Genomic DNA, 20,116 nt, shown 5'->3' on the forward strand with positions numbered 1-20,116 from the left:
TTGGCACATATTACTGTTGAATTCATTTCACAATGCTGTTAGGGGTTCATACTAAATTTGGGGTTCATAATAGAGGTAATGGTCTAATTTTAAACAGTTTTTACCGTACCAGGCTTTTTTAAATGACACTTTAAATTCGCATAGCTATATAAATGACTTGGCTAATGTTTTTTTTTTTTAAAAAGGGTACTACAGTAAAATGTCCAAAATTTGGATTTCGTTAGACCATTACCTCTGGTATACCCCTCTATAGTGGCCTAGAAAGGGAGAGGGAGCATTTCTGTTGTGTTGTGGCTTGTTTCTTTTGTGTTGTGGCTTGTTTCCGTTGTGTTGTGGCTTGTTTCCGTTGTATTGTGGCTTGTTTCCGTTGTGTTGTGGCTTGTTTCTGTTGTATTGTGGTTTGTTTCCGTTGTGTTGTGGCTTTTTTCTGTTGTATTGTGGCTTGTTTCCATGTGTTGTGGCTTGTTTCTGTTGTGTTGTGACTTGTTTCAGTTGTGTTGTGGCTTGTTTCTGTTGTGTTGTGGCTTGTTTCTGTTGTGTTGTGGCTTGTTTCTGTTGTATTGTGGTTTGTTTCCGTTGTGTTGTGGCTTTTTTCTGTTGTATTGTGGCTTGTTTCCATGTGTTGTGGCTTGTTTCCGTTGTATTGTGGCTTGTTTCAGTTGTGTTGTGGCTTGTTTCTGTTGTGTTGTGGCTTGTTTCTGTTGTGTTGTGGCTTGTTTCTGTTGTATTGTGGCTTGTTTCCGTTGTGTTGTGGCTTTTTTCTGTTGTATTGTGGCTTGTTTCTGTTGTGTTGTGGCTTGTTTCCGTTGTGTTGTGGCTTGTTTCTGTTGTGTTGTGGCTTGTTTCCATGTGTTGTGGCTTGTTTCTGTTGTGTTGTGGCTTGTTTCCGTTGTGTTGTGGCTTGTTTCTGTTGTGTTGAGACGATTTCGTTGCGATGTGGCTTGTTTCCGTTGTTGTGGCTTGTTTCTGTTGTGTTATGCACTACTGGGCCACTGTCCTGTTTATCAATTTCAGAAGGGTGCTTGCAATAGGGCAGACCGATAATGGTTAAAATGGTAATCACCATTATTTTGCTAAAATATATATTTACCCTTAATTGCATAATTATCAAAAGGGATAATGCAGTAACAGCCATTTCACATGTCACTAAGGTCAAGAATCATGTTCGGATTTATAATAGTTCGTCACAGAGAAGGTTCTTACTAGAATCAAATTGCTCATGAAAGAACAGAAACTTTAATTCGAGCAAAACTTCACAACGAACATCGCTAAACTCTAACATATATGTTTGTCGGTGTTGTCAGATCATCAGCACTTTTTTGTAGCGCAGAGAGAGTGTGTGCACATGGTTGCCAGACTGAGAAGATCCTAGGCAAAAATTATAGGAAAATACTAGGCAGCAAAAATGTATGCGCACTGAAACAAGCTCTGCGGCAGACTTCTACCCGACAGTCTAAGCGAAAATGTGGGACTCGTAGAAAGACCGTAAGTGTTTAGGGTGCCTTTTGGGACAGGGCCGAACTGAAGTCTGCAGGAAGGTAGATCTCCAGGAGCAAGGTTGAAGAACCCAGCTGTAAAGTGTTACCGATGATGTAAGGGTTTAATTTTTTTGCGTGAACTATCCCTTTAAATTTCCTTCTATTGGCTGTAACAGTCACAGGAACAGCTTATTCAAGATTCATGTAATTAGATTATCCAAAAGTACATTTTCGTCCAGGGCTAAGAGAGCTAAGTGTTGAACACATCTGCACATTAAGCTAAAATATCATTATGAAAATGGATTTCCATGAAGATAATTGTTTTCTAAGAGTGTGTTTTGAATTTCTTCTACACAGAAACGGAAGTCAAATCTGAGCCGCTGGTGAGCTCTATGAGGCCATGAGAAGAGGACGTGACCTCTGTGATCCTCAGATAAGCTACATTGCTCAATATCACACCACTTGTGACTGCTAGGACCATCAGGCTGTTCCACACCAGTGCCTTGATCTAACTTCTGGTCCTTCAACCTATGTAGGGTTGATATAAATTCTGACCCCAAGAACTCTACCAAACCCTGGAGCTCAACACCTCCGGTTACCAGGGGACCTGACTCTCTCTCTCTCTCTCTCTCTCTCTCTCTCTCTCTCTCTCTCTCTCTCTCTCTCTCTCTCTCTCTCTCTCTCTCTCTCTCTCTCTCTCTCTCTCTCTCTCTCTCTCTCTCTCTCTCTCTCTCTCTCTCTCTCTCTGCCTTAATGGAGACCAAACTCCTACAATGAACCATCACAGAGGGTTGTAATTGTAGATTTAAACTCATGTAATTACTGTATGTGTAACAATGAACAATTGTAAATGTTAAAAATCTTGGACGTCACCTCTTTTTCTAACGTTTGCTGAGTGTTGTACATGTTTGAAATCTGTATGTCGGCAATGTGACTAGAAAAAGACCTCTCGGGATGACCAATGTGACCTTTATTTCATTATGATTTTGTTTTGCAAAGAAGCTGGAGCACATTTGGTGAAAGTTTTAAATGTGTGAAATGTCTATGTGAAAGTAAACACAAAATATCTGCAGGACCTGTTTGTTTTTCATCGTCATGTTTCTGTTCTGCTCGTATCTGGTGCAAATATCTCAGGTTTCTTTTTCGGATGGTCACTTTTGGAGTTGTTCCTTTGAGGTGCTGTATAAAAACTGCATTCAGCATCTAAAACAACTGTGAAATGTATAATTTAGCCTTTATTTTATTTTCCTAAAAATAAGAGTCAAGTACTATTTGAAAGCACTCGACCACCTTGCCATATAATGAGTTTTTGAGTGTGTTTGCGTGAATCATAAACCCCCTGTGTATTCATACTTATGTTTTAATTAATCAACCTCAGATATCTATTGATCTCTTGAGTTTGAACATCAAATCACTGCTATCTCCATGAGAAGCACTCCGGTAATACATCCACAAGGGTTATGGCCTTGTTGACTTATTCATTTATTAATCTGAAAACCCCAGTTGTTATTCTTAGAGCACTGCTCACCTAGAAAATCATGTATATACTTAAAATGTCATTTTGGACATTCTAAAACATTCTGCAATGTTTCTGTGGTGCGGATTGGTTTGCAATTGATAATCCATAGCAATAGTAAATATAACATTTAGCAAAATGCTGCAATAGCACAGTGTTACAACTTCACGCTTATGATAAGCCAAACCACCAGTGTGTTTGATCACAGCATTATGTTCTCACAGAGATAATCTTTATGTTTGTTATAATGCTATTTAGCCTGGACATTTGTACCACAATACAAATCACATTAGCTTACATTTGCCACTGGGCAAGGTAAAAAAATGTGATTCACATTAGAAATCTGACAGTAATGAGTAATTCTTCTTTTTGAGCATTTTATAAAGCAGGGATATCCACCTTTTTATGCAGAATTACAGCTGTGCATCATATTGTCTTAGTGAGTGACTAAGATGATGTCTGTGCTGTGATGTGTGTTCAGTTACACAAATTGGCCCTTTTAGCTCAGAGAAATCACAGAAGCATGAAAGATTGATCTTTAGTTATCTTGAGATATTCCATAGAACTGTCTTTTTTTTTGAGCCAATGGAGAATAAACTAGCATGCCATATACAATTTGCACCATCATCCCAAACTTTGTCTTCTCCATTCCATTCTCTCTACAGGGGAGCTATTCAGCATTCATGCTCTTAAACGGGTCCTGCTCCTTGTTGTTGTCTATGGCAATGTTAGTGTATAAAAGCATGTATCACGTTTCTAATAGATGTAAAATATCCCATGAAAAGCACAGTCAAACAATTGAAAATGTCCTACAGTGTCGTGTATTTTTCTATTTGAAAAATCGAATGCATATTTACATTTGAATGAGGTATAAAAAGACAAGAAATGAAATATCGTAGTCTTTTCAAGTGTATTTTGGGTTTGTCATGAATGAAAAGGCATTAGCCTGCCTCTTATCAGAATGTCCTCTGTGTAATTTAACCACAAAGTTTTAATGGGGAGTATGGAGAAAATATTCTGTAGCGAAAAGAAAAAAGCCAATGAATTCTCATGTGCCAAATTTGTTCTGACACAAGCAGTGTTCAAATAAATATGAATAAAGTTTGCATTCCTGAAGAGATTCGCAGATGTTTGCTTTTCTTTGGTAGATTATATTTTAATTTAATTGTGGAGCAGTAGTTTGCATAATCTATTACAGTAAACTACTAATAAGAGGAAAACATATACATACATTTGTACATTTATTTATTAATATAGATTGCATATGTAATATGTACAGATATTTTCACCTGCCAGTCAGTTTATTTGAAATGAATATTGAGAGGCACACAGCCACGGAGAGAATGATAAAACTGTGATTAGTTATACACACTAAAACACATTGGAATATTACAGGCAACAGGTTGCTGTAGGTAGTAGATCTCACGGTAACCAGTCTGACTCCTCTTGTGCCAGCGCGTTCCGCAAGCTCTCTTTATTCCTGAGAGTGTTCAATAGGAGCTCCAGAGATTTGACCACCGGCTCCAGATCACCTCCGCTCTGTCTCTTTCCAAACCGCCCGATGGGTCTCACACCGCGACCCACATACCAGAACGGGTCGATCTCTGGACCTGATGGGGCAGGTTTAGACAAATGTCACTATTAAAGTGTATATTTAGCGTATGCATGCATATAACAAATCGTGTTTGTCTTTTTGTTGTCAAAAATTAATCTAATTCCAGTTTCACTGTTATATATAACAACCAGAAATATCGTAGTAATACATTATTTAAACACATTCAATGTCTTATGATCAGTTTTATGTTCTTGTAATGCACAGTTATAAAATGCATTAAAACAAATAAGCAACACCAAATTTCAACATTTTAGAATGCATAGAATCCTCTAAGTACATTGATTTTTTTTTTTTTTTTTTTTTGGCAACCTAAACAATGTGTCTTTAATTAACTGGTTTTATTCAAATCAAAACTATACTTGTAATTTGACTGTAAAACACTGTACATATAGGCTATAAACTGATTATAAACTGTATTTATTTCCACATAGTTTACAGCCAAAGTGTAGCCTATATTTTAAAGTAAAATATTTTGTAATCAAAAATAAGTCTCCTTATGTTTGGTAGCTATGCTTCATTGAAGGACATTTTTGAGGAAGCGCTGGCCATCTATTTTACCATCTGCATTATTAATCATTATTTTGTATTTTAAAGTCACAAAGCAGATTTAAGCAATTCAAGCAGGTTGGCATATTAACATTATACCAGTTAATGAAATATAATGTCATGAACTATAACATATACAGGCGCAAAAATGCTGTTAGTGTCACTGATCTTTTTTCATCCATTTTATTTAATGGTAACCTTAAGATGTTCTTTTACGTTGCATACAATGTACATGATAATATTATGACAGTGATTACAATTATTTATGAAAAGATATAGCCTAACTGATTACACAGTGCATTTTAATGCATTACGAATGTATATTATGTAGCCTTTTATGAATATTTTTTTAAATCCATGAACGTCTGAAAGCTGCTTCACTGACTGACATTGCGTGCATATCTATCTGCCATCCAATGTTATTCAAGTCTCTTAAAGCTGTTAGGTGAATACAATGAATAATAAATTCACCACAATGAAAAAAACTGATCGAGAAGAAAAAAACTTACTTCTGTTATCAACGTTGTGGACGATGTGGAGGTCGTGCTCGACTGTGGTGCCGTGTGCAGAGGATTCAGTGGAGGACAGAACTAACAGAAGCAGGAAAGCGACGGTCCCCAAGCGCGAGCCAATCAGGCACTTCGTCACGGGCCGAGTGAAGGCGGCGGGCAGCATGCTGAGTCTGAGACAGGGCACTGCACGACACAAAGAGCTATGGCAGTAAGCACAAAACTTGTATTTTATTAAATTACCTGCATAGTATGTATACTACGGTTAATTCAAGTAAGAAATATTTTGTGACTGATCAACTATCACAACATTGAAAGTAATTTTAAGGGTCAGATCAGGTAGAAACTGCACATTTTGTGCAGTAGTAACTTTAATCAAATTTCTGTTGAGAAATTAACTTTAGAAATCACCATACACATTTTTACTTAATAGCTACCTCTATTGATTCAGTCAGAAAGAGTTGTTGAACTTACATGTGTCTTTGGACGTTTGCTCTTCAGTAACACCTGTGTTCTGGGGTCAGAGTCCAAGTAATTCAGGAATGTGAAGATGTCCTGCTTATATATCGCAAGGAGTCTGTCACAAAATGGATTAGATCACGTCAATCTTGCAGGACATTCCTCCTTACACACGCACACCTCCCACTTCCCCCCTTTTTCCTCTCCTCCTCCTCCTCTTCTAATCCCCCATCAGCATCTCCACTGCTTTGATCCCTTGACTTGGACCCACCGCAGTGAAAGAGCGATGAGCGAACTCGTCCATTTGTGAATCAGACACATTCTGACGCACTTCATCAGCAGATCTCTGACACACACATTAACTAAAAAAAAAAAAAAAAAAAAAAAAAACATCAAATGGCACTTGTTGACTGAGATTTCGAATTTGAAAGCTCCAACAGAAACCAATTATTTTAATTTTATGAGTGAATTATTCCTTTAAATAGTTAAAGTTCGATTCAAACTACTCAGCAGTAGTGAGAATTTACCAACAGTGGTCCGAGAACCACAAACTGGCCATTTTTTCCTGGGTGAGTGAAGGCACCAAGATGCACTGTGGGTCAACATCAAGCCAGGTAGAGGGAGTTTGATGTTCTGGGCAATGTTCTGCTGGGAAACCCTGAGTCTGGCCATTCATGAGGGACATAAACTTGACAATTGCCACCTAGACATTGTTTCAGCCTAGGTATACCCTTTCATGGCAATGGTGTTCCTTGGTGGTAGTGGCATCTTTCAGCAAAATAATGCATCCTGTCACACTACACACATTGTTCAAAAATGGTTTGAGGAACATGATGAAGATGTGTTGCCCTGGCCTTCAAATTCCCTAGATCTCAATCCATTTGAGAATCTGTGGGATGTGTTGGACCAACAAGTTTGAACAAGGTGGAGTCTCCACCTCGAAACCTACAGGAAGCATATCCTTTAATTCCTTCATTTATAAAACGCTAAAATCCACGCCAACATTCATATTTATAAAAATGGTGTTTGACGTGGAAATGTGCTTAGCAGCACGTCAGGGTCTAAGCAAGCACAGTCACAGAGTCGGAGAACTGCAGGTATTTGAAAATCCAAACAATTCTTGCCACTCACCATACTCAAGTAGATGATGGACGTTGGCTGTTGCTCTTTTGTGTTAATGATATTAATGAGGCATTTACAAGGTCGGAGATCTGAAACCATTCATCTGCGCACAATTTCAAGATCATTTGCAATTTATAGATTTCACTTCTGGAAAATGAGGCCCTAGAGCTCTTGTAGAGCCCACATGGGAGCACGCAGCGCATTTTAGGCAGGTGGTCATAATGTTTTGGCTCATCATATATTAATCATCATATCATAATAAGGCCTAAATCCATCAGCATTTATTACCATAATGATATTACAAATATGAGATGTCCCCAAAACAAACAGATGCACCACAAATAAAATCCTCTTTTCTAGAGTATGCATCCAATGAGATGCTAGAGATGAGCTGATGTTCCAATAACTGTGTTTTACTTACTTACTGTGTTTTTTTTTTGTTTGTTTTTTGTTTTTTTCTGATATTATTTAGCATGTTCATTATTGTGAATAATGCATATATAACATTGTAAACAATTGCATTTTGAGGACACATTTGATCAAATCCGAGCTATATGGTGTGATAACTTAAAGGGGGGGTGAATTACTGTTTCATGCATACTGAGTTTTTTACACTGTTAAAGAGTTGGATTCCCATGCTAAACATGGTCAAAGTTTCAAAAGTTAAGTTGTACGTTTGAAGGAGTATTTTTGTTCCAAAAATTGTCCTTCCGGTTTGTCACAAGTTTCGGAAAGTTTTTTTCGAGTATGGCTCTGTCTGACGTAAGAGAGGGCGGAATTTCCTTATATGGGTCCTAAGGGCACTTCTCCGGTAAGATCGCGGGCGCGCGCGCACTCGTAAAACAGAGCAAGAGAGTGAAAGCAGTTCGCCATCAAAGCGCCCTGCCCGGCTTTTGGGAAGTCAATGTCACCAAAGAAGTGTGTTTTTAGTTGCCAGGGCAAGACAACCCTGCACAGATTCCCAAAGAACCCGGCGTTAAGGCACCCGTGGATGGAGTTTGTTTTCCTGAGCATAAACGTTGTGTAAGACTGTTGTTCCCTGCATTTCGACGATGATTGTTTTATAAACAAAGCCCAGATCGTCTAATGCTTAAGGATCGAGCAGGATCGAGCAGTCACAATGATAAAGGTTTGCGGTCGTGCGTTGGAACGGTGAGTAAAACTGTTGAACAAATGTCTCTGTGTGTTGTTAGCTCGGCGCGTTAGCACAGCTTTAGCTTCGCCCACACGGCCCGCCCCCAGCCGCTCGTTTTTTTCTGGAAAGACTCGGTACAGCCAATCTTTCAATTAAAAATATAATAAAACAAAAGACTTTTTGGAGATATGAAGGATGCAATATTACTCTATAGGTACTCAAGATTAACAGGAGATTGAGGGCCCTATCTTGCACCCAGCGCAATTAACTTTGTTCACCGACGCATGTATCATTCCTATTTTGCACCCGCGCAAAGCCCGTTTTTCCCTCCACAGAAGCACGTCGTTAAACTAGGGAATGAACTTGCGCTAATTGGGCGGTTCAGCGCAAAAAAAGGAGGTGTGTTCCAGCGCAAACGTTCCTTCATGCTATTTTGCAGGTTTAGAAAACAATTGCACAAATAACCAGGAAAAAATAGTTTAAAGTCAGTGACGCATTGCACATGTTATTCATATGCTATTTTAAGGGCGCATGCTTGGCCATAATCAATGTAGCGTGTGCACAACGCGCATACACTTTGATTCTCTCATCTACACAGAAGCAGCAGTTTTCATTTTTGCAAATCATACATTATTACGATAGATAGATAGATAGATAGATAGATAGATAGATAGATAGATAGATAGATAGATAGATAGATAGATAGATAGATAGATAGATAGATAGATAGATAGATAGATAGACAATTTATTATAAAAGCATACATCTAGCTTACACATTTACCCAAATTATCATACGCCTTTTTAACCGAAGTTAATTTGGGTGTGTTTCTCCATCCCCAACGTCCCTGACGAGAGCGTTGCTCTCCTTGGCTGTGAACCGCTCCTGGCGCGCTCCTGGCAAATCCGCCGTTATAATAGGAATCCGCTTTAGAACAAACGCGCCTGCTCTTAAAGGGAATGTGAGATGACGCTCTGATTGGTTTATTTCACGTTACGCCCAAACCACACCTATGAATAATGAAGCTGCTTCAGACCAACCCATTTTAGATTTGCGCCTGGCGCAAGAGTCATTTATCCCGCCGGGAAAATAGCAACAGCGCCAAGACCCGCCCACAAAGTTACTTGCGCTTTGCGCTTTGACACTTGCGTTTCAGATCGTTAAAATAGGGCCCTGAGTGAAAATGAGCATTTCACCCCCCCTTTAAAAATATCCTCTGCTCCCATTTGATCACGGTGTGTCTTTTGTGCTTACAGGTCCTAAAACAGCCACTGAAGTTTGAGTAGCTTTCATGGCTGATTATTGTTGATTTCAAGAACCACAGCCTAGTATTAATATAATTCCGTTAACACCTGCATTCTTCTAATTATTTGCCATATTACACCATCATCTAAAAACAAGACTGACAAATATTTGCTTATGAAATGTATGGTCATGCCCCCCTGTTAACCTATTTAATTACTGAAAATTTTATATATGTGGACACCAGAACAATCTGAGATTATAACCAGGAAAGGATTGTTTTTCAAGTAAATATGTTATGATTGACTACCACAATAACATTTATTACATCCAATTTGGATGGAATCCACTTTTCATTAGAAGAAGCAGTCGAACAACAGGAGAGATCATCAGTCTGAGGGCGGGACCGGCTGTATTCAAAGAAGAGGTATTAGGCGTGTATAAAATAGGTCAGTGCACCGCGGTCGCGGCAGCCCTCGTGTGAAGCCCTCATCGTGTGAAGACCGAAGAGTGTAAAGACCAACGACTCTACCTGTGCGACTCCACCGAGCAAGGACACCGACAAGGCACTTGAGTATTAATTTTCTTGTTTTTTTTTTTTCCGTTCTCTTCTACACAACATTTCATCTGATCTGTCTGTTTGTTACCCCTCTTACACTATGTGTTTTCAAATCCCTACTATTACTAACACACGTAAATCTAATGTCACACGTCAGAGGCAGTCCAGTCCTAACAACCTGCATACTTTTCCGGTGTCTTCTAGTACTATATTCTCTTTTCTTATTGGTCTCTGGAATTGCCAGTCCGCTGTAAACAAAGCTGATTTCATTACATCTATTTCTAGTCATTTGGGTCTCAGTCTACTGGCCCTGACTGAGACCTGGATCAGACCAGAGGACACTGCAACACCGGCTGCCCTCTCCACTAAATTCACTTTCTCACACACCCCTCGCCTGACTGGTAGGGGTGGTGGTACTGGTCTGCTCATCTCAAACGATTGGAAATTTGATCATTTACCACCTCTGTGTGACAACCGCTCATTTGAATCACATTCAATTACTATCACTAGCCCTATTAAAATCCATTTTGTAGTTGTATATCGTCCCCCAGGACAGCTTGGCAGTTTCTTGGAAGAGCTTGATGTGCTACTCTCATCCTTCCCTGAAGATGGTACTCCTCTCATAGTTCTTGGAGACTTCAACATCCACCTAGAAAAGCCTCAGGCTGCTGATTTCCACACTCTGCTCGCCTCATTCGACCTCAAGCGAGTATCTACTGCGGCTACTCACAAATCAGGTAATAAATTGGACCTTATCTACACACGCTACTGCTCCACTGACCATACACTGGTCACTCCACTGCAAACCTCAGATCACTTCCTCCTCACTCTCAACATCAACCTGCCACAGAACACAACACGCACTCCTCCACAGGTCACCTTTCGGCGAAACCTACGCTCACTGTCACCCTCTCGCCTATCCTCTCTGGTCTCATCCACACTTCCTCCACCTGATCAGCTTTCAACACTAGATACTAACAGCGCAACTGATACTCTTTTCTCCACTTTAACATCCTGCTTGGACAACTTCTGCCCCCTTTCCTCCAGGCCAGCCCGCGCCACACCCTCTGCCCCCTGGTTATCTGATGTTCTCCGTGAATATCGTTCGGAACTCAGGGGTGCAGAGAGGAAGTGGCGCAAATCGAAAGATCCTACTGACCTTGGTCTTTATCAGTCCCTCCTCTCTTCCTTCTCTACTAATATCTCTACTGCTAAAATGACTTACTATCACAACAAAATTAACAATTCTTCAGACTTTCGCATGCTTTTCAAAACCTTCTCCCCTCTTCTCAACCCTCCTCCTCCTCCTTCATCAACACTAACAGCTGACGATTTTGCTACATTCTTTATAAATAAAACAACCTCCATCAGCGGCCAATTTACCAATACACAAACTGACACACACATTTTACCAACTAACACACACTCTCTACCCTCCTTCTCTCTACTTGCAGAGGCAGAAGTCTCCAATCTCCTCCTTTCCAATCGCCCTACCATCTGTCCGCTTGATCCTATTCCCACTAACCTACTTCAAGCCATTTCATCCTCGGTTGTACCCACACTCACACACATCATAAACACCTCTCTTCAAACTGGTACCTTTCCCACAGCATTTAAGCAGGCTCGTGTAACCCCACTGCTTAAGAAACCCAGTCTAAATCCAGCACATCTGGAAAATTACAGACCGGTATCTATCCTTCCATTCGTCGCGAAAACACTTGAACGAGTTGTTTTCAACCAGATCTCTTCCTTCCTTACACAGAACAACCTCTTGGACAACAATCAGTCTGGTTTCAAATGCGGACACTCAACTGAGACGGCCCTGCTCTCAGTAATTGAAGCTCTAAGACTGGCAAGAGCAGCCTCCAAATCCTCAGTTCTCATCCTGCTGGATCTGTCTGCTGCCTTTGACACAGTTAACCACCAGATCCTCCTGTCAATCCTAAAGATGAAGGGCATCTCGGGAACCGCACTCCAATGGTTCAAGTCTTACCTCTCAGGTAGGTACTTTAGGGTATCGTGGAGGGGTGAGGTGTCTAAGACACAACATCTAGCTACTGGAGTGCCTCAGGGCTCAGTGCTTGGACCACTTCTCTTCTCCATCTACATGACATCACTAGGATCTGTGATTCAGAAACATGGCTTTTCCTATCACTGCTACGCTGATGACACACAACTCTACCTCTCATTCCAGCCTGACGATCCGACGGTAGCTGATCGTATCTCAGCCTGCCTGACAGACATTTCTGGCTGGATGAAGGACCACCACCTTGAACTAAACCTTGCGAAGACAGAGCTACTCGTGGTCCCGGCCAACCCAACACTTCACCACAACTTCACCATTACGCTAGGCTCGTCATCCATAACTCCATCTAGGTCAGCCAGAAACCTTGGTGTGGTAATTGATGATCAATTGAACTTCACAGACCACATTGCTATAACTGCCCGGTCATGTAGATTTGCCTTGTACAACATTAGTAGAATCAGGCCCTTCCTATCAGAACATGCTACTCAACTCCTTGTCCAAGCACTTGTTTTATCCAGACTTGACTATTGTAACGCTCTCCTTGCTGGTCTTCCAGCTTGCACAGTCAAACCTCTGCAACTAATCCAGAACGCTGCAGCTAGAGTGGTCTTTAACGAGCCGAAAAGGGCACACGTCACTCCTCTCCTCACAAAATTGCACTGGTTGCCAGTTGCCGCTCGCATCAAATTCAAGTCACTGACGTTTGCCTACAGAACAACCACTGGTTCTGCTCCCTTTTACTTTAACTCTTTACTTCAGACTTACGTGCCATCTAGGAACTTGCGCTCTGCAAGTGAACGACGTCTTGTGGTGCCAAGAGGCACAAAATCTCTTTCTCGGACCTTTACCATGACTGTTCCCTGCTGGTGGAATGATCTGCCTAACTCAACCAGAGCTGCTGAGTCCATAGCCACTTTCAAGAAACGGCTGAAGACACTTCTTTTTCGACAGCACTTGATCCAGTAATACTAACACTTTCTCTAGTACTCTATTCTATTCTGTTCTATAGAAACAAATAAAATAATTCTGCGTTAGATTAAACTGAGAAGGGTCATAGCACTTGCATATTGTTGTCCTACTGTTAGTTTAACTGCTTCTATTGTTCTCATTTGTAAGTCGCTTTGGATAAAAGCGTCTGCTAAATGAATAAATGTAAATGTAAATGTAAATGAATCCATACAGTCCCATTGAGTAACAAACAGTATATTGCCAAATGTTTTGGGATGTCTGCCTTTACTTGCACATGAACTTTAATGATATCCCATTCTTAATTTGTAGGGTTTAATATGGAGTTGGCCCACCCTTTGCAGCTATAACAGCTTCAACTCATCTGGGAAGGCTTTCCACAAGGTTTAGGAGTGTCTTTATGGGGATTTTTGACCATTCTTCTAGAAGCGCATTTGTGAGGTCAGGCACTGATGTTGGACGAGAAGGCCTGGCTCGCAGTCTCTACTCTAATTCATCCCAAAGGTGTTCTATCGGGTTAAGGTCAGGACCATGTGCAGGCCAGTCAAGTTCCTCCACACCAAATTTGCTCATCCATATATTTATGGACTTTACTTTGTGCACTGGTGCACAGTCATGTTGGAACAGGAAGGGGCAATCCCCAAACAAAGTTTGGAGCATGAAATTGTCCAAAATGTCTTGGTATGCTTAAGGATTAAGAGTTCCTTTCACTGGAACTAAGGGGCCAAGCCCAACCTCTGGAAAACAACCCCACACCATAATCCCTCCTCCACCAAACTTTACACTTGGCATAATGCAGTCAGGCAAGTACCGTTCTCCTGGCAACCTTTAAACCTAGACTCGTCCATCGGATTGCCAGATAGAGAAGCGTGATTCGTCACTCCAGAGAACACATCTCCACTGCTCTAGAGTCCAGTGGTGGCGTGCTTTACACCACTGCATCCGACGCTTTGCATTGCACTTGGTGATGTAAGGCTTGGATGCGGCTGCTTGGCCATGGAAACCCATTCCATGAAGCTCTCTACGCACTGTTCTTGAGCTAACCTGAAGGCCACACGAGGTTTGGAGGTCTGTAGCTATTGATTCTGCAGAAATTTGGAGACTTCTGCGCATTGTGTGCCTCAGCATGCGCTGACCCCTCTCTGTGATTTTATGTGGCCTACCACTTTGTGGCTGAGTTGCTATTGTTCCCAATTGCTTCCACTTTGTTATAATACCACTAATAGTTGATCTTGGAATATGTAGTAGTGAGGAAATTGCACAAATGGAATTATTGCACAGGTGGCAACCTATCACGGTACCATGCTCAAATTCACTGAGCTCCAGAGAGCAACCTATTCTTTCACAAATGTTTGTAGAAGCAGTTGAATTTATACAACTGTGGCCATGGAAGTGATTGGAAAACCTGAATTCACTGATTTGGAAGGGTGTCCCAATACTTTTGGCAATATAGTTATATGGTAACTTGATGTTTTTAATTACATTTGGATACATCTTTATTTGTTCATGTATTTATTTTGTTTGTTTAAATGCTATATATAATACATGCTATGAAAATATATTGATTATAAAATATATATATTACTAGTTCATGTTAGATAATGCATGTTAGATAATGCTTTACTAATGTTAACATCCGAGAGAGCTTATTTTAAAGTGTAACTGGAATCATCTATCAGTTTTATCATTTCAAGCTTGTATATGAATATATCTAGTTTTAAATGTAACAATCGCAAGTTGATTTGTTTTCATACAATTCATTTTTTTAGTCATTGAAACATGCCAATATCTAAACAAACCCTCTCTTATTAGTTCATCTAAACCTAACCTTATTACTAAACTAAGCTATGAAGTGAGTGAATGGACTTTTTCTAGCTGTGTGGCTTTCATTGAGACTGTGTGTTTGACAGATTTATTAAGATGTTTCACCCCAAAAGAGACAGCAACTTCAATCATTCCCATTCACCCCGTGCTGTTTTAGGGACATTTGGGGTGTAAATCTTAGCCTACACAGAGAGTGGGTTGATACAAGCATTGATCAACTGTAGTTTTCTCTGCGATAAAGTCCAGACTAGCAGCCACCCTCACAAACTGTTCAATGAGCAATCACGTGTGTCTAACCAGTGTGGGTGTGTATGTGTGTGTGAGCAGGCATGACTTGCAGAGACAATTATTGCGAAGGCCAGAATCAGTATGCAGTTTAGTGGTGCATTTTAAACACACCTGATTAGATTTTTGATAACTTTTATTACTTATACACAATCTTTGAGAATGCAGCTATTTTTATTCTGACTCATTCTTCTGTCTTGATTAATGTGGACACAGCATAATAATTGGTGCAATATTATTAGTCACTGCACAGGTAAATGTCCAGCATATTAAGTAACTTGAATGCTGATTGCTTAAATGAATAGTTTCTAGGCTTGTAACATCAGGGGCCCGTTCTTCGTACGTTGCTTATTACATCCGAGATCAAATGACACATCCAGGATGATATCATCATGCGAATCATGATCTCGCTAACTCAATTCTTCGAACACACTTTCCGGATATGATTAGTATCGCTGGATTGAGTTATCTGAGATAATTGCGTGTTCATGCGAAGTTTAAAAGGGGATATGTATCGATAGTAGAAACATTGATCAGCAACGCTGCTATTGGCTGCTCAGCGTGGCCAAAGAGCGCGCTCAGCTTTTCTCCTCAAAATATGTAAAAATAGTGAGTTATTGATCACATTTTTCCCGAGTGTAGTTCATTGTAATGACATTGTGTTTTCCTCTTTTGAGCACTTTTACATAATACACCAACACTTGTATCTGTTCCCAAGAAAGTGGTAGCTGAAATATGTGCAGTAAGTAGACATTTTCTAACTCTCCAAAGGAAAGAAAGTATAAGACTTTGTAATGTCCATTTGTTTCCATTGCACTGGACAGTGAATAAACCCTCTCAGATAACTGTCATATGGAGGAACTAGCCTACCTGCAAGTGCATAAATAACTTTACTTCATTTATACTTGTATGCTTTATGGCTGCAATATAAGTTGCAGGATTCCACATCTACAGAAAGGCCTACAGAAGAGTCTGCACACTAGGGCTTGCACAGACTAGTCGAGTAGTCGATAGATCGACTACTTCAACCACTAGTCGACGCTGTCGGAAACAATCGACTACTCGAGCGTCCATTAAACATAAATTAATTAAAAATGGCGAACGTCACCAACAGACACCACGCGTCAGAAGAATTTCATCAAGGATGACAAAAATATTGTAATTTGGCCAAGGGTACTCTGGCCGTTCACATATTGCTTCTAAAAACGTGTGGAAAGCGCGCGCGGCCGTGCCGCTGTCTCCTACAAGCGCTTGCGCTCCCGTGGCGTCTGTCGTTGCTATGCAACCAAACTGCGCTCTACATGATGACGACGAAGAAGTATCATTCAGCAAAGGATTAATTTATTTCTAGCCCTTGCATTAGCTTTACTACTAGATATATTTCTGGAGATGAGAAGGAAAAACCCGCCTGGACAAACTAGCGCACCGCGTCCGTTACTTTTGTGCGCGCGCGCCTACATTTGAAATAACAACCTTAACGCGGAAAAGACGCGATATGTGAACGGCCCCTAGAAGCAGACGTCTGAAATGAAAGGCAAGAACGGCTATTTATTTGGCTTTAGACTGTTACATGAAAATTTAAAAATGAAATGTCATAATTATAATGTTTTGAGAGTTTACTTATGTAATTGCTGCATTAGGCTATGAATTAATAAATGTTTATTGATAAGATCTAGCTATTTCATGTATTTTCATACAGTAGCATAAACGACGAGTAGTCAACTCGAGTATTTTTTTGATAAGAAATCGACTAGCAGAAATCAGTAGTCGTGCAACCCCTAGTGCACACACAGAGGAGACATAGGCCTACAGGTGGGCAGTGAATAGCCAACTTTTCCTTTTTATTTGTTGCATGAGGCATGTGTCTAATATCTCTTGTTGCAGGAACTTGACCACTGGCTTTTCTTTACAAAGAACAATTGAAATAAAACTCAAGGAGCTAAGCATATTTGTCTTTTATTAAACATTTAATGAAAAGGTTTTTTTTTTTTTTTTTTTTTTTGGCAATGTTGTGTAATATGGCACTTGCAACAATGTCACAGGCCCTGTCAGGTGTGCAACCCTCAGACTTTTCAGACACTGAAATCTTCCTTTTAGTTAGCCAAAGTTCATTTCATTGTGTGCCCTTGTCCTGGAGCTGCATTGTAACTGGTTTGGGTCAGGGAATGGGGTCATAAAACACCTGTCTGCAGGCAGGAACATGTCATAATCACCTATGAAAAAATGCAGTTTTGTTAGAATCAGCATAAGTATGTAATACAGTGAGCTTTATATTTAATTGTGGAACTTTCCTTTCCACTTTCAAATAATGTGCATAAATGTGAATCTCTGAAAATGCTTCAGTCATGCACAGATTCTGGCCATTTTGCTTTCACATTTGTGATATGGAAGATTTTAGTCAACTGCCTTTTTTTATTTGATATAATATTACTAATCTGGAATATTAAGAATCACAATAGTAACTGGGCTGTACATTTACATTGTTAATCCCCTTTCTGTTCACATAATCCCTTCATTGAGGCCTTGATGGCAGTCTATGGTAGCCTATAGTCTATGGTACCAATCACGTTAGTGAAGCCTGAGTGACATATCTGTAATCGGCATGGTCATGATGATCTTCATAAAAAATTATGATAGCCTAAAAAAAAAAAAAAAAAAAAAAAAACTGCTTTACAACATATTGGGTCTTAAAGGGATAGTTCACCCAAAAATGAAAATTCTGTCATCATTTACTCTCCCTCAAGTTGTTCCAAACCTGTATGATTTCCTTTCTTCTACTGAACACAAAAGAAGATATTTTAAAGAAGGTTGGTAATTAAAGTCCACATGAAATCAAAATTGACCATATTTAATTTGTTTGCCTAAATTGATCATTTTGTGGTGAACAATTCATCCATGCGAGTCAATCCACACAAAAAAAAAAATTTGGCTTCGTAATCTTTAATCAAAATCTGAAAATGCCCCTCCCCTCTGCATTGGAGGACCTTCTCCGATGACGTAGGTTTGAAGAATTGGTTTGGGAAACGCTTAACCACTCCCCTCAAACCGTTAGTCTGTTATGAGCGAGAGATGGAGAGGAGGAGCGCTAGAGTAAAACCCTGCCCTCTGTTCAATATTCCCTTTCACTGGGAAATACGTCACAACACTGGAGAAAAGTCGTTTGCATCTTCCGGTTCATGCGGACTTTAAACAGTTTCTGGTCCCCATTGACATCCATAGTATTTTTTTTCCTACTATGGAAGTCAATGGGGTCCATCAGTCGTTTGGTTACCGACTTTCTTCAAAATATCTTCTTTTGTGTTCAGCAGAAGAAAGAAAGTCATACAGGTTTGGAACAACTTGAGGGAGAGTAAATGATGACAGAATTTTCATTTTTGGGTGAACTATCCCTTTAATTGGCTTGGAAATGCCACAAAAATAAACTAAAACTGTTTTTTAAACATAAAAGCGACAAAAAATGACAATCTCACGAATCACAGGAAAAAATATATATCTCAGAAAGTGCACTATCGCGCTGCGCTGGACTTCCCGTATCAGCTCCGCTTATGAAGCCGGGATCTAATCCTGTTAACATGAAATAAGGTTTAAGTTTGCGCACATGTTGCTATGACAGCAAGTCCAGGATGAGCGTCGAAGAACCAAACAATCCAAGATCATGCCAAATCGCCAACAATCAAATCCAGCTAACTGAGTTAGTGACGTACAAAGAATGGACCCCTGGACAAGCATTCTTTTCAAATTAATTGATATTAATAATTGACTTGCATTTTGCAGAAATTGTTAGACCTTGTAATGCTTAACCCTGGAAATCAAAATCAGCTTAGTTTGTCATGATCCTGCCATCTAGTCCTTGATGTTCTTTAATTCTTGAGGCAGGATCATGACAGACCCATGTTTTGTGTACAAGCACATGGCCATTTGTTTGGGCCATGTGCTTGTGTTGTCTCGTTCTCTTGCCCCGCCCCCTTGTTATCCTCATTTAGTCATTATTATTCTACCTGTGTCACCTGTTATGTTATCATTAGTCTCCTATTTAATCCCCTTGTGTTTGCTGTCTTGTGCTGGTTCATTGTTACTTGTTATCTTCTATCATTCATTGTGAGACTTTGTTCATCTCTGTGAGTACCCTGTCAAGAGTGTCATCAAGAGAAAGTTCTGTTTCTGTATTAGCTGTTTGTTTGTAGTCTAGTTACGTCAAGTCATAGTCTAGTTTTGTCACTCGTTGTCCTGTCTTGTTTTGCCCCCTCGTGGGCTTTGTTTTCCCTATTATTTGTATATAATAAACCGTGTGCTGTGACTACTGTCTGCGCTTGGGTTCATCTCTGCATCCTCGTAACATAGTTAAAATAACAAAGGCCATGCTGCTGCAAGAATACATTAAACTCCCCATTGCAGCTCTCTACAGGTGGCGCTGGGGACGAGGAGGTGTAAACAGAAGGTTTCTTTTATTTGCAAAACAACATAGTCAAATTATTTCTCATTATTTAAAGGGGTCATGAACTGGATTATTTTATAATGTTTCCTGATTTTTACATCAAAAATGGTCATAATTTAGAAATAAAAGGCATTTTTCCTAGCCCGATTTTAGCCCTCTAATTTGAATTCTCTGTTTGAAGAGGCGTGTCTGCTGTGAGACTTCAGTGTAAACTGATTGTGTATACTGCTGTGATTGGCTGACATGTTTGCATATGAAATAGCTATATTACATGTTGAACTCTCTAGAAAAACTTTTACTATGTTTTTACTATTACAGCTATTGAGATTAACGAGCATTCTTTGATCGCTTTCTGTATATAATTTAATCACAGTTTAAATAAGATTATTTTCATCCTAC

General features: G+C 39.9%; 1 protein-coding gene across 1 annotated transcript; it reads right to left on the reverse strand.

Annotated features, from left to right (window-relative positions):
* Positions 1 to 4,416: 4,416 nt before the first annotated feature.
* On the reverse strand, positions 4,417 to 5,830 carry prlh2 (prolactin releasing hormone 2; the record flags this gene model as incomplete). Its single annotated transcript, XM_081352645.1, has 2 exons — positions 4,417 to 4,604; positions 5,665 to 5,830. The coding sequence occupies 2 exons, from the start codon at positions 5,828 to 5,830 to the stop codon at positions 4,417 to 4,419; spliced, it is 354 nt and encodes a 117-aa protein (XP_081208771.1).
* Positions 5,831 to 20,116: the final 14,286 nt, after the last annotated feature.

This window comes from Scardinius erythrophthalmus (genome assembly GCF_964197995.2).
Source record: "Scardinius erythrophthalmus genome assembly, chromosome: 22".
NCBI classification, from domain to species: domain Eukaryota; kingdom Metazoa; phylum Chordata; class Actinopteri; order Cypriniformes; family Leuciscidae; genus Scardinius; species Scardinius erythrophthalmus.